We start from the raw sequence: 14,290 nt of genomic DNA, 5'->3' as shown, positions 1-14,290 counted from the left end.
TTACTTGACAGGGTTTTTGAATACTCTATGTGGACCTAAAATTTTAGAAGAGCAAAGCCATAGTGGGGAAACACAGTTAAATGAAAACAAAGCCATATGGCTTCCTGTTCCAAACTATTTTCAGGCTCAGGGCAGACAGGCTGCCACACATGTGGCTGAATCTATAGACTACATTATGTTGGCAAGATTTTATCAAACTGTTTTTAAAGGATTATTCCAAAAAGACTCATAATATTACTACAAGACATTTCAGCCGAAATATTAATGGAATATCATGAGCCAATGGGAAACTGTGCAAGCTGCACAACATAATTTTGTGGCAAGGAAAATTTAGGGTTACTCTCATTTCTCCCAGCTCCAATAATAGCCTATTTTATTCTGTAATAATGAGACTCCATGTCACTATTGCCACTAATCTGTCAAGTATGAACATTACCTAACATCCGTGCTTTTCCCTGAGGATTTATGTATAAACCCGACAGCATCATTTGGTGCCATTTTCTGGCTCTACTCAGCAAAGGCACAGTATTGGCAGGAGCTAGGATTAAATGCTAAGTTACATCTTAACGATGGCCTAAATTAGAAAGCATTATTAGAGATATCATTCTTGTTCTTTGAACAAGTCCATGTGATACAGACCTTCAGAATTTTAATTTTATTGACTATTAAAGTATACTTGAGTTTTAAAAAATTTATACAATAAAATATGCTTGCATCTGTATATGAATCTATCCAAAGTACATTCTTCTAGTTACTGTCTCACCCCAAAAAATCTTAGCTTCATATTTATTTTTAAGGAGTTAAAGATTCAGTATAGTGAACTGGGAAGAAAAAAAAACAAAAACCCAAGTCTGAAGGCCTGGCACAGTGCCTATCATCCAGCCAGGATCAATAACTGTTGAATGGATGTGGCCTCAAGTTGCCAAGATGATAGATATACTGTGACCTTTTGGGTTAGACAGATAATGTTAAGTGTGCTGTTGTTCCAATATATATATATATATATATACCATATATTGATGTTTCTTGGTTGGCCTTAGCTTAACATTGAAAAATCTATCCTTTACTATGACAGTATTCTACAGGTTCTTTTGGTTCATTCTTGCAGAGAAAATCCCTTCACTGTTTCAGATGAAAGGAAAAAAATATAACATTGACCTAGGAGCCATAATCGTTGTATATGTAGTAATAGTACTGCTTAACAGGTATTGGGCAATACTGTATATTCAGGAGTGTACAACCTGTCTTGATATTTAAATGTTTGAATTTTTTTATGACTTTCTACTCTTCTCAGAGAGATGTGTCATATCACAGCAGTTGGGCTTTTGTTCGTAAATGCCCATACAAATGAATGTGGGTATTGTCCTGTTAACAATGAAACAGAATTTGGTGTTTTTTCTTAGTTGCTTGCATTATGGGGATTTCTCTGTAGAACAGACGAACATAAGAAAAAGCAGGCAGAGTTGGGATTTGTAGTGCTAATTAGCTGTGTGGTCTTGGGGCATATTTACAACTTTTCTGGACTTCAGTTCTCTCTGTAAAAAGGGGAGATTTAATTAAATGATAGTAGAGAATTGCTAATTTTCTCAATTTAAATCTGTCAGGTTAATCATCTCATGCTTTTATTTTGCAAAGACATTTTTCTTATGGCTTTTCTAGTTTTTATTAAGAAGTTTTGATTAAAATACTGTAATGTCAATCAACTTTTATTTTCCCTAATTGGTAACTCTTTGTAATTCTTTGTATCTATGATTTACTACTTCTGTATCCGAGTTCATCATTCTATTTTCCATGACTTCACAGCAAGGCAGAAAAGGAACCAGCCCTGGAGTGCAGTTATGGTGTTCCTTAATTTTTTTGAAACTACACAGAGCTTTTTTTCCTTATCTCTATCAAAGGAGAATGAAATTCAAGTGGCAGAATTATTTGTCTCCATTTTAAAAATATGATCCATTCATGTGAAACATTTAACTCATTTTTAATTTCTTTCTTTTTTGTTGTTGTTTCACAACTTTATTTTATTTTCAGGACAGTTTACAAGCAGCCCCTCAACAAATTCTCACTTTTGAGTGTTGGCAAAAGTAAATGTCTTGGGGTTTTAAACTCTGCAATTCACCATAGACAGTAGGATTAAAGGAAACATTTGCTCAGAAACAAATCCTTTCCAAAACAAAATGCTTCATATAATAAATTAAAAATTAGTTAAATAAACACAATTATATCACTGACTCTTAATTTGTTTTCTCAAAATTCTAGTGTTATCAGATAAAACACAGGGTTGCCTAGTTAAATTTGGATTTCAGATGAACAGTGAATAAGTTTTAATATAATTATGATGAAATATTTGGAACATACACTAAAATTTATTCTTATAAATGATCAATATATTAAAATTACTTGCTATTTTTATCTAAAATCCGATTTCAACTGGGCATCCTATCTTTTCATTTGCTAAATTTGGCAACCCTTCTCAGGTCCTATTGGTAAAAGGAATTAGTCCAGATGATGATGGCTCCTGAACAGCCTCGCTAAGTGGCCTGAAACAGACTCAACAGAAGTCTGTTTCTCACTTTCTAATGTGAATAATCCTCCTCGGCAGGTGACTTTTCTCTGTGTGGTCATTCAAGGACCCAGGTGCTTCCCAGTTTGTACCTCCGCCATCCCACGGGGCTTAGAGAGAGTCCCCTACATACAGCTGTAGAAGGAGAAAGAAGAATGCATTAGGCACACCAACTTCTTAACTGCTTTGACCCAGAAGTGACATAATTTCCACTCACAAGTCATTAGTGAGATGTAGTCTTATGGCCCCACCTAGATGAAATAGAGGCTGAGAAATTTAATCACTTACTGGGTAGTGACTGCTTAGAGAAAGCTCTGCATAACGAAAAGGAGATGATATTTTGGTAAAAAGTTATTTATTTGTGCCTCAGTCTGAAATCAGAGGAAATAATAATAATCACCCTACACAAGTTCACTTTGTACTTTGGAAAGATAAAACACTGAACATATTTGGGACCCTTGCTTTTTGTATTAGTGGTACACAATCTGTGATATTTAGTCAATAGTAGAAACAAAGTCAACCTATTTGATGGTTTGGCGTGGAGTTGTTGTTTTTTCTGATACAGAAAAATTATGATTCTGTATCTACATCAGTCTCTGTTAAAGATCTACCATGAGAATCAACAAGGTAATAGATATAAATTGCTTTGAGGAATTCAAATGCATTTCACACATAAAATCAACACATGTTACGACTAGGGACACCTCAGAGGATCTAGCTGTCTGCTGCAAAGACTACCAGCAGTCAAATTCTCCCTTAGTGTGGTTTGTAGCACTGTACTCATTAGCCTTTAAGGGTACCTGAAACTCAATCACAAGGATGAACCACGACCTTTGCATCTTCACCTGTGTGAGTCTTCCAACTGAGGGACTCAGTTCCTTACTTGCTTGCCATCCTGGTCTGAACTGAAACAAAGACAGTTTTGTACTTTCTGATGCTGTTCGGCTGCTTCCTGTTTTTCCATCGTGCGTCTCTTCTCACTGCCTCTGACCCCCAGTTGGTCCAGAATTTTGCCTTTGACCTGCTGTCAGATCTGCCTCACTTTCAGGACCTGTAATGACTATCATAATGCTCCTCTCCTTGTAACTGGGCTCCTGGCCCAAGATTCTGTAACCCCACTGGTACCATTTCACTTGCTAGGTCCAGTCCCCTGGGCACTGGTATTAAATCCATGGCCACTGTTGAGAAGCTGCAACTGTGAATTACATCTTTATGAAAGCATCCTCCTGACATATTTGATGTGACAGAAGGTTACCTCTTGTTCTCCATACCACTAACAATGAGCTCCAGGACTACGTGGAAGTGAAAAACACTCAGACTGCTTGAGACCTGGCTACCTAAACTTTTTCTCCCGAAGGAGAAAATGGAATCACTGAGTTTACTTTCCTGTATGCCACTCAAAGGAATTTCACTCTCATTTTTCCTCTTTCCCAAGAGCTTTAAAATGCTCCAAGCAGGTGAATATGTTCATTTGACTCTTCACATCAAAACACTCCTCCCCACTAGTAATGTAGTCAAGATGCAGGTAAGTATGTTTTCATTATAACACTTAAGAGCTAGATTCTTACAACATTCCATTGTCCCTGGGCTAAATTCTTACCCCTCTTGTCAAAAGCAGTCATAATTCATGTTACTTTTAAGAGTTCTTCCTGCAGCTTCACTCTACCTAACCATCAGAGTGCTAGAACGCCCTCCCTGACCTTCTTCACAGGCTCAGATGAATTACTACATTCTTTGTCATCCAACATTTATGTGGTGCCCATATGATATCTTGTACTACATGAGGCACTGCAGAGATAAGATTTAAGTTTTGTCTTTTGTTAGTGGTGCCTGGTCCTTAACATACACAAAATGCAAATCTCCAAGAGTTTATGAGTGCATAGGGCTCTGAGAGACCACAATAAATACTCTTGGACCTTAATAATAAAAATGTGTATATATATTTGTTGAATAGGAACGTTTTTCCACTTCATTCACACCAGTAATTTGCACAAATTGTATACCATATAATAAAAAATATTTAGCTATTAAAGATTTTACAGAAAGGAAATTTTGTTTCAAAGGTGTTTTGCTTACATATGTTGTTAAACTGAACATTGTCACTTATTTTACTTGGGACAACTTAGAACAAATAAAATTTATTATGTTCTATGGAAAACAAGGACTCACAATGTTATCTTTTTTTAAAGTAGTTACTAAAACATATACCCAGAAAATATAAATTATTGACTGACTAATGTTGGAGCCAATGAGGTCACAGTTATTTCAATCAATTAGAACTCAGCAATTCCTTGGACAGCAAGAAAATAAGTGGATAGAGTTGTTACTTGATACCTGCATTCAAAATGCAAGAACTAAATTACATTAGAATGGATATAGCCACAGGAAGCAACAGATTAATATTTAGCCACTAAGATTAAAATATTATCATAGCCAGAGGAAATGTTTATGAAAAACTGCAACAAAGATGTAATTTGCATCCTAGGACTAAAGGGAGTAATTGCAAAAGACTTACCTCAAGTATGGCCATCATCTAGATTCTCAGCGTTTACAGAATAAAGCTTCAACGGCTCATGTGAGTACACAAGGCACACCACACTCTGATCTCAGCCTTACTTCTACTTTCTCCTCTCTTTGCCTTCCGGCCACATAATTGACCTGTCAAGCAGATTACCAGACTAGTAATTCATACATGCATGCAGAGCAGCTGATCGACACTTTAGTGCTTAACACCTAAGTACTAACGCATAGACAAGGATCATCACACATTTAGGGAAAGCCATTATCATGAAAGAAACTCAAATAAAACCACAGAAGGAATTCAGAGTAAATAGAGACAATGCAGAAAACAGAAGAATACTTAAAAAAAAAACTTTCAGTTAATTTCCTCAGAGAAAGATAAAAAACAAAAACAGAAGAGTATAAAAAAGGTGCAATCAGAGAATAAAAAGGAGTAACTTGAAATAAAAAATAAAAGAGCTGAATTAAAAATAAATTTGTAAAAGATTTGGAAGACAGCCATGGAAATCGTTCAGAAAATACAACAAAGTAGATGAAGAGATGGACTACAGGAAAAATAAATTAACAACATTAAAGGCTCAATTGACAAGGCCCAATATCTGTCTAATTGGCTCAATGAAGGCAGTGTTTCTCTCACTGCTGTACCCAAGCACAGAATCACAATGCCTGGTATAGAGAAGGTGGCTAATAACTATATTTGTTAAATGAGTAAATGAATGTTCCAAAAAGAACAGAGAACTAGTAATGGGAACAAAAGAGGAAAAGACATTTCCAAAAGTGAAGAATAGGCATCACATAAAATGGCCCACCAAGTGTCCAACACAACCATGAAAAACACACAGGAACATGAATGCTCATTATGAAATTTCAGTATCAGGGAAAATGCAATGGTCCTAAACCCAAGAGCAAAATCAAGTCAGTTACAAAGAATTAGAAATCAACATAGCTTGAACTTCTCAAAGAAATATTAGAAGTCAGAAGTCAAAAGAATAATGCCTTCAAATGTTAGGAGAAAATTGTTAGCCCAGTACTATTAATCAAAGGGTAAAGACATCTTTGTATGTAAAAAGTAACACAGTTTCTCTCAAATGCTCTTCCTCAGAAATCTTCTGGAGGGTATGTTCAACCAAAACAAAGAGGTAAATGAAGAAAGAGAATCACATGGACTTTATGAAATCAGATACAAAATTAGATACAATAGGAATTCCAGGATGACAGCAAAAAGTTTCCCTGAATGACAGTAGTTCAGCAAGCCTAAAGAGCAACTTGTCCACATCTCCTCAAGCAAGGGAAACAAAAGCAAAAATGAACTCATGGGACTACATCAAATTAAAAAGTTTCTGTATGGTAAAGGACATCATCAACAGAACAAAAAGGCATCCTACAGTATGGGAGAATATATTTGTAAATGACATATCTGACAAGGGGTAAACATCCAAAATACATAAAGAACTTACATGCCTCAACACCCAAAAAGCAAATAACCCGATCTACAAATGGGCAGAAGATATGAAGAGACAGTTCTCCAAGAAGAAATTCAGATGGCCAACAGACACATGAAAAGATGCTCCACATTACTATTCATCAGGAAAATGCAAATCAAAAACATAATGAGATATCACCTCACACCTGTAAGGATGGCCAGCACCAAAAAAGACTAAGAACAACAAATGCTGGCGTGGATTCGTAGAAAGAGGAACTCTCCTACACTGCTGGTGGGAATGTAAGCTAGTTCAACCATTGTGGAAAGCAATATGGAGGTTCCTCAGAAAACTAAAAAAGAAATACCATTTTACCTGGAAATCCTACTCCTTGGAATTTACCCAAAGAATACAACTTCTCAGATTCAAAAAGACATATGCACCCCTATGTTTATTGCAGCCCTATTTACAATAGCCAAGATATGAAAGCAACGTAAGTGTCCATCAGTAGATGAATGGATAAAGAAGAAGTGATACATATACACAATGGAATACTATTCAGCCCTAAGAAAGAAACAAATCCTACCATTTGCAACAACATAGATGGAGCTGGAGGACATTATGCTCAGTGAAATGAGCCAGGTGGAGAAAGACAAGTGCCAAATGATTTCCCTCACCTGTGGAGTATAACAATGAAGCAAAACTGAAGGAACAAAATAGCAGCAGACTCAGACTCCAAGAAGGGACTAGAGGTTACCAAAGGAGGGTTGTGGGAGGGCGGGTGTGGAGGGAGGGAGAGGCGCATTGAGGGGTATTATGTTTAGTACACATGGTGTGGGGGATCACAGGAAAAACATTGTTGCACAGAGAAGGCAAATAGTGACTCTGTGATATCTTACTACACTGATGGACAGTGACTGCATTGGAGTTTGGGTGGGGACTTGATAATATGGGTCAATGTAGTAACCACATTGTTTTTTCATGTGAAACCTTCATAAGAGTGTATACCAATAATACCTTAATAAAAACTTTTTTTTAAAAAAGAGCAACTTGTGCAGGGAGCAGCCAAAGATTAAAAATTCCAGCAGGAATGTCTCCAAGGAAAAATAAAAAAGGAAACAATAGATTTGACAAATTTGACTTGTGGAATATTACAGACTTTTGGAGGGTGTGGAAAAATCTAGCATAGATTCAAAGAAAGCTAAGCAAATGAAAAAAAAATCAGGAAAACAAGTTACACATAAAAGGAAGTCTTGTGCAAGATACATGGTCATAAAACAGTAACATTGACAATACATGTAATGACAATTTAAAGTATACTGGGAGTACATATACAGGGATAAGAGCTAAAATCCTCATTTGAGAACTACAGGAAGTAGGGAAGCTGTGGTGTATGTTGAGAAAGGAAGAGAGCGACAGCTTTTTACTTTAAGCAGTGGAACATCGTTTGACCTTTTCATCTATGTTATGGATGACTTTGATTGTAATGCTTAAAGCTAATGAGCATATTTTTTTAAAAGGGTCATAATGTAATGAATAGATTGGTAACTAGCTTTTTAAAATCATATTTGGTCACAAAGTTTGGTATCCATTGACTTTTTGGATTTAAAAATCGTAAGTTTCATTAAATTTAGTCAGAAATGGCTTAGCAGATCAATTTTGAAATAGCTGTTTGTCTCCACATACAGCCATCTGAATAAGGACCAATTGATAACCAACATCAACACAAACCATGTCAAAGGCTGGTGTAATTCAGTGGTTAACAGTGTTTCATCTGGAGCCATGTTACCTGCATTAGAACCCTTTCTCCACTACTTACTAACAATGTGGCTTAAGACAAATGAATTCACCTTTCTAGCTTCACTTAATTCAAATGTAAAAGGTAAGTTCTCCTAACTACTTTAAAGGTTATCATGTAGATTCTGTGAGTTCATGGCGAGTAGTAAGAACAGAAAGCCCAGCATAAAATAAGTACTCAATTGTCAATTACCATTTTTAATTATTCTAAAATATAAAAAGAAAAGTCTCAACAAACCAACAGGATATTTACTAAGTTATGTACATTTTTTATTTGGTTACAAGAAAGCCATTTGTATTCTTCTACCCACAATGTTAGCCATATCTCGTATTCACCTTTACTTTTTTCCCATTTTGTCTCCCTGTCTTTCTTCCTTCAATGTTTACTATATTACTGGGACAAATGTTAAGTTTTTGATAAGGGAGGAGAAAATGACTATGCTTAAGGAATTTTTGTCTGCAGGACAGCCTTCAGAGGCCCCACCCACTCCTACCTGATTGGATGCGGCTGGCCTCCACCAACAACAGTCCTTTCCAGTACACAAAAACCCCCTGGCAAATTTAGCTCAACTCAAGAGGAACAAAAATTAAAGCAAGTTCTCAAAAATAAAATAAACAAAAGTAATTAAGCATAAGTAATAAGTAAATCTGACTCAACAAGTAATAAGTAAACAATTATAACACCACTGACGGAAAGAATACAAGAAAGACTTGTTATTCAGACAGTGGGGAAAAAATTAAATTCATCCTCTTTTAAACCAGTTTTTTAAAGTAAAAAATTATAAGCAATTCATTCATCAGTATTGAATATCAGCCGTTGGTACCTCTCCAGCTCTTAAAGTCATCCTGAACTGACATGGTTCATTATCTTCAGGTGAATTTTTGTAAGAGGATTGCTTTGAACACTCACTGCCCTTTAGCAGAGCAAACATTTAGGAAATAGCACAAGCTTTAAGCCAACCTCATATTCTTAGACTCAGTTTGTGTTTCATTAGGCATGGCTGATAGTACCTGTTCAACACATACTGGTACCCTTTAGCTCTATTCCTTCATGAGACTATATATTCTATTGAGGAGAAAATAGAAGAACATTTTTAAAAATTTTATTCAATATGACTCTGTATAATTTCAAATAGTATACTGAACTACTCTTTTTTTATTGAAGTGTCATTATTAGTTTCAAAAGTACATCACAGTGTTTCAACAGTCCCCATGATCAACTTATACTGTGATTGTGAATTATTGTGCTCTTTTATCCCCCTCCCCATCCCCCCTTATACCCACCCCAACCCCTCCACCTTGGTAACCACTCGTCACTTCTTGGTGTCTATGAGTGTACTGCTGTTTTTTTCCTTCTGTTTTGCTTTGTTTTTATATTCCATAAATAAGTGAAAATATATGGTATTTGTCTTTTTCTGCCTGGCTTATTTCACTGAGCATAATACCCTCTAGATCCATCCATGTTGTTCCAAATGGCAGGATTTCCTTTCTTTTTATGGCTGAATAATATTCCATTGTGTTTTGAAGTGAGGTCACATGGAAAGAACTAGGAGAGTCTCCAAAGCAAAATCCTTCTCTTATCAAAAAAAAAAAAAAACTCCCAGAAAAATTCATTTTCAAATCAAATTTTGGAACATTCTGAAGGATTACTTTTGGTAAAGACTACCTGAAATAGCTTCTGACTAGGTTCATATTTCAATACAATTGCATTTTAAGTATAAGGGGAAATGCCTTTCTGTAGCCACATTTCCGTTACATAAACAAGATGTCTGCAGGACAGCCTCCAGAGGCCCCACCCACTCCTACCTGATCGGATGTGGCTGGCCTCCACCAACAGTCCTGTCCATTACACAAAACCCCCTGGCAAATTTAGTTCTGCTCAAGAGGAACAAAAATTAAAGGAAGTTCTCAAAAATAAAATGAAACAAAAACAGGAAAACCCGACATTTATATTGCCTTTTTGTCTTCAGGAGTCTTACCAGGACATCAGGACACAATGGACAAAACACAGATGTTTGGTCAAATAGTCTTCTGGATATTTTAATTTTTTATTTTCAAATAAAATTTTGAATTTTGGAAAAAATAAGACATAAAACATCCAAATGAATACACTCAAGCATCGTAGGAGGAAGTAACTGTGAGTTATATGCATGCAGTATGGCAGAACCTTTTAGCTCACTAAGTCAAGAAACCTAATTCTAGTACCAAAATCTGATTTCATTTTTCTAAATCTACATCTCTACTCTGTAAAGTAGTGGTGATTCCTATTTATACACCTTATCGAATCCTTGAGAAAAGCAAATAAGTTAATTGATGTGAAAGGACTCAGAAGCTTTGTTATTCCAACTGATACATTTTTTTAAAACAAATATTTGAGTATGCCCAGCACTATTCTAGGTCTGGGGCACATAACATTGAGATTTAACAACAACAACAAATATATATATATATAGAGAGAGAGAGAGAGAGATTGATTTTAAGGAATTGGCTCACATGTGGAAGTCTGGCAAGTCCAAAATCTGTGAAAAGTTGCACTTCAAGTCCAAAAGCAGTCTGCTGGAAGAATTCTTCCTGGCTTGGGGAAGTCAGTTTTGTTCTATCAAGGCCTTCAACTGATTGGATGAGGCCCACCACATTATGAAGGGCATTCTGCTTTACTCAAATTTTACTAATTTAAATGTTATCTCATCCAAAAAATCCTCATAGAAATATCCAGAAGACTGTTTGACCAAACATCTGGGCACTGTGGCCCAGCTAAGCTGTCACATAAAATTAACATCACATTATAAAAATATATGCAGTCCTTGCTTGGCATATACTGTGGGACCACAAAAATGACTGTGCCAGCTGAAACCACACAAAGCTATCTTAATAATGCACAAGAAAAATTATAATTGCCCATGACTTTAAAATTTCTATCAAAACATTACAAAGCTCTCCTACTGTCAGTTATAAATATATACGGAAATGACAAAAATATTAAAACAAATACTAATGTAGTATACTATAGTTTAACACATTAAAAACATTGAAAATTTCAGATGTTTTTATTCCTTTGTAAAAAAATGTATTAATAGTAATTTAAGCCACACTTCCAACTTCCCTTCTTGTTGTATAATTTACAATCCAGACCAAACATCTTTTCTGTGCCTTGGTGAATTGTCATACTTGTTTCTAAGTTTGGATCAGCTGGCAACATTTCATGCATTGCATTTTCAAAGTCATGAGATGCTGCCCAGTGTTGCTTTAATGGGAAGGTTTTTTTCTAACACCACTTCTTATGGGACATCTTCATACTTTACATCACAGCCACCTTTCTAATTGTGTCAATAAGTGCATTCACTCAGTTCCTCTGGCTGCATACCTAGAGTCTCAATTCTAGACAGTGTTAACACGGATAGACATTGTTAGTATTTCCAGGTCAGTTCATTCTTTTATAACTCCATTTATGTTTGATTCAAATACTACAGTTATTTGTAAAGTGAGCTAAAAGGTTCTGCCATACTGCATGCACATAACTCACTGTTACTACCTCCCATAATGCTTGAATGTATTCATTTGCATGCTTTATGTCTTATTTTTCCCAAAAGTCAGCTGAAGAAACTGCATGATCTTAATTTAATGCCTTGTCTGAAAGTCCATCTAAGGTAATAGTCTTTGGAAGCTGAAATAACTGTATGGCCCACTGACTGGATTGATGAAGTTGTGTTTGATCATAAAAGGCAAATTTTCACATTTTATTCATGTCAAAACGAGAATCGGGGTTTTCTGGAGCATTTTTCAGCAGTGTTGCTTTAAAAATTAATCATATGCATATTTCACTAAGAGTCAAGTAACACAACTCTGTGTTTGTGGTCTGTGTATAAGCTGAATAACAGATGTACAGCAACCAATCACAAAAAAACTTCAAAAGAAGCAACACGACTGATCACTAATCAAGACACACATCGATTAATTATCATGATTTGTGGACTGGAGAGGTAGCAGCAAAGTTTGTGCTTTAATCACAGTTAATATTCTGTGGTAATTAAAATTTGAACCATGTTATTTAACTAACCTGTGGTAACTAAATTCATACTTGCAAACAAAATATTCTGCAAAGAAAAAATATATACATATCCTCTCTTTAGACTTAACATCTTGCTCCAAGAAGCACCCCACTTCCCTTCCTTCCCCTTTACAACAAACCTCATTGAAGAGGTAGCCAGTATTTGCTGTCTCTATGTCCTTGCCACCCTGTCTGTCTTCAGACATTCCAACTGGGTGTTAGGCCCCATTACTCTGCCAAAACATTCCCATTAATACTAAAGTTCAGTGGTTAATTAGTTCACATTACTTGACCTTTTAAGAACACTTTGACAACACTTCCTGGAAACACTACCCAATGTGGTTTCTGAACACTCTGCCTCCTTGGTTTTCCCACTGCCTCCCTGGATGCTCTTCTGTTAGGTTTTTATCTCTCTGTCTTACTGCTTAGTCCCTCTGGGGCTTTGCATTTGTTACTCCTGCACATAATATTTTCTTACCCCTATATTAGTGATGCTTTATGTCTTTACTTCATCAGTTCTCTTTGCTCAAAAGTTAGCTCATTGAGAAGACTTGCATGATTACATAAGACTGCACTTCCCACTTCCACTCAATATCCCCATTTCCTCTTCATTTTACTTCACAGCAATTATCACACATCTTGACACTGTATCACACACACACACGCGCGCATGCATGCAGGCAATCCTCATTTTGCACACTTCCAATATGCATAGGCTCAGTTACCACGGCTTAGACAAAAACACCAGTCCCTCAAAAACTTAGTTTAAATTTCAGTTACCATGATAACTTAACTGCATAAAGTACAAACCTTGCTGCCAGCCCTTTATTCCACAAATTATTATGTCAAAGACAAATGTGCACCATTATCAGAAACTAATCACATCACCTCTTAAGTCTTTCCCAGAAGCAGAAATGAGCTTGGAGTGTTCAAAGAACAGAATGTAGGTGCATACAGCCAGAGTGAGTGAGAGGGACAGCAATCAAGAGATACGCTTAGAGAGTTATGCAGAGGACAGTTCGCATGAGGCCTTTAGGCTACAATAAGGAGTTCGGATTTTACACTTTGTATGATGGGAGAAGCGGTTCCAGGTACATCCCAAAGACAGAACTGAGCAGATCTGTTAGTGGATTGGGTATAGGCTATGAGGAAAAGACAGGAATTAAAGATCATTCCTAAGTTTTTGGCTTGGGCAAATGAGGATGTGATAGTATCATATATAAACTTCAGCAATAGTCACTGTTTATCTGTTATTCAGTTCACTTACCAATAGCAAAGCATATAATTTGATGCCTCCCTGTCTCTCATATGTAAATTCATGGGACATTTTATAAAAATGAATCAATGAGAGAATTGGCCAACAGGGATGAAAATGTATTAGAGAAATAAAAAGGGATTAATACTGGAAATGAAATTTGAATAAAATATAAATGAGGTTACAGATGAAATCTCTAGCTCTGGGAATGCTGACATTGCCACCACTTGAGAAACTCTAGATAAGCAGCTTGATTAACTTGGTGAAGCACAGCTACCAACATAAATGAGAAAACTGGTAGTTGCAACAGAAAGGGCGAGGATGTCCCAGAAGTCACACTTGCCAGAAACTTCTCCTGAAAGGAAGGCACTGTCATAGATATTTTAAGACACTGAAGGCACAAAGGCTAAAACATGGGAAGCTGATCCAAACTTAGAAGGGAGTATAATAATTTGTCAAGATACAAGAAGATGCTCACTCCGTATCATAGGTTATACAATGATAAGAAGGCAAACATTATTCAAAATACTCAGTAGATTTTTTTTCAGAAAATAAAATACTTTAATTCTGAATGTTTCTAATGTTTTCAAGGTCTCAGGATGAGCTCACAAAAAATCCATTGCATTCCTAACAATGAACCCAGAGAAACTAGAATTAAAACCATAGCACTACCTAGAATCACTTTGAAG

The 14,290-nt window shown here is 36.1% G+C and overlaps 1 protein-coding gene across 24 annotated transcripts in view; it reads right to left on the bottom strand.

Annotated features, from left to right (window-relative positions):
• The window catches only part of MCTP1 (multiple C2 and transmembrane domain containing 1), a 514,406-nt gene that overhangs the window by 397,792 nt on the left and 102,324 nt on the right, over positions 1 to 14,290 (bottom strand). Inside the window, exon 1 of one of the 24 annotated variants that reach the window (XM_073233898.1) lies at positions 5,076 to 5,105. The exons of the other annotated variants lie outside the window; for them this stretch is intronic. Coding sequence (XP_073089999.1) covers positions 5,076 to 5,093 — 18 coding nt within the window. The 5' untranslated portion in view covers positions 5,094 to 5,105. Of the gene's footprint in view, positions 1 to 5,075; positions 5,106 to 14,290 lie in introns of those variants that run through there. 24 annotated transcript variants of the gene reach the window in all.

This window comes from Manis javanica, chromosome 1, assembly GCF_040802235.1.
Source record: "Manis javanica isolate MJ-LG chromosome 1, MJ_LKY, whole genome shotgun sequence".
In the NCBI taxonomy this organism is placed as follows: Eukaryota; Metazoa; Chordata; class Mammalia; order Pholidota; family Manidae; genus Manis; species Manis javanica.
This window is presented reverse-complemented; position numbering and strand designations above follow the sequence as displayed.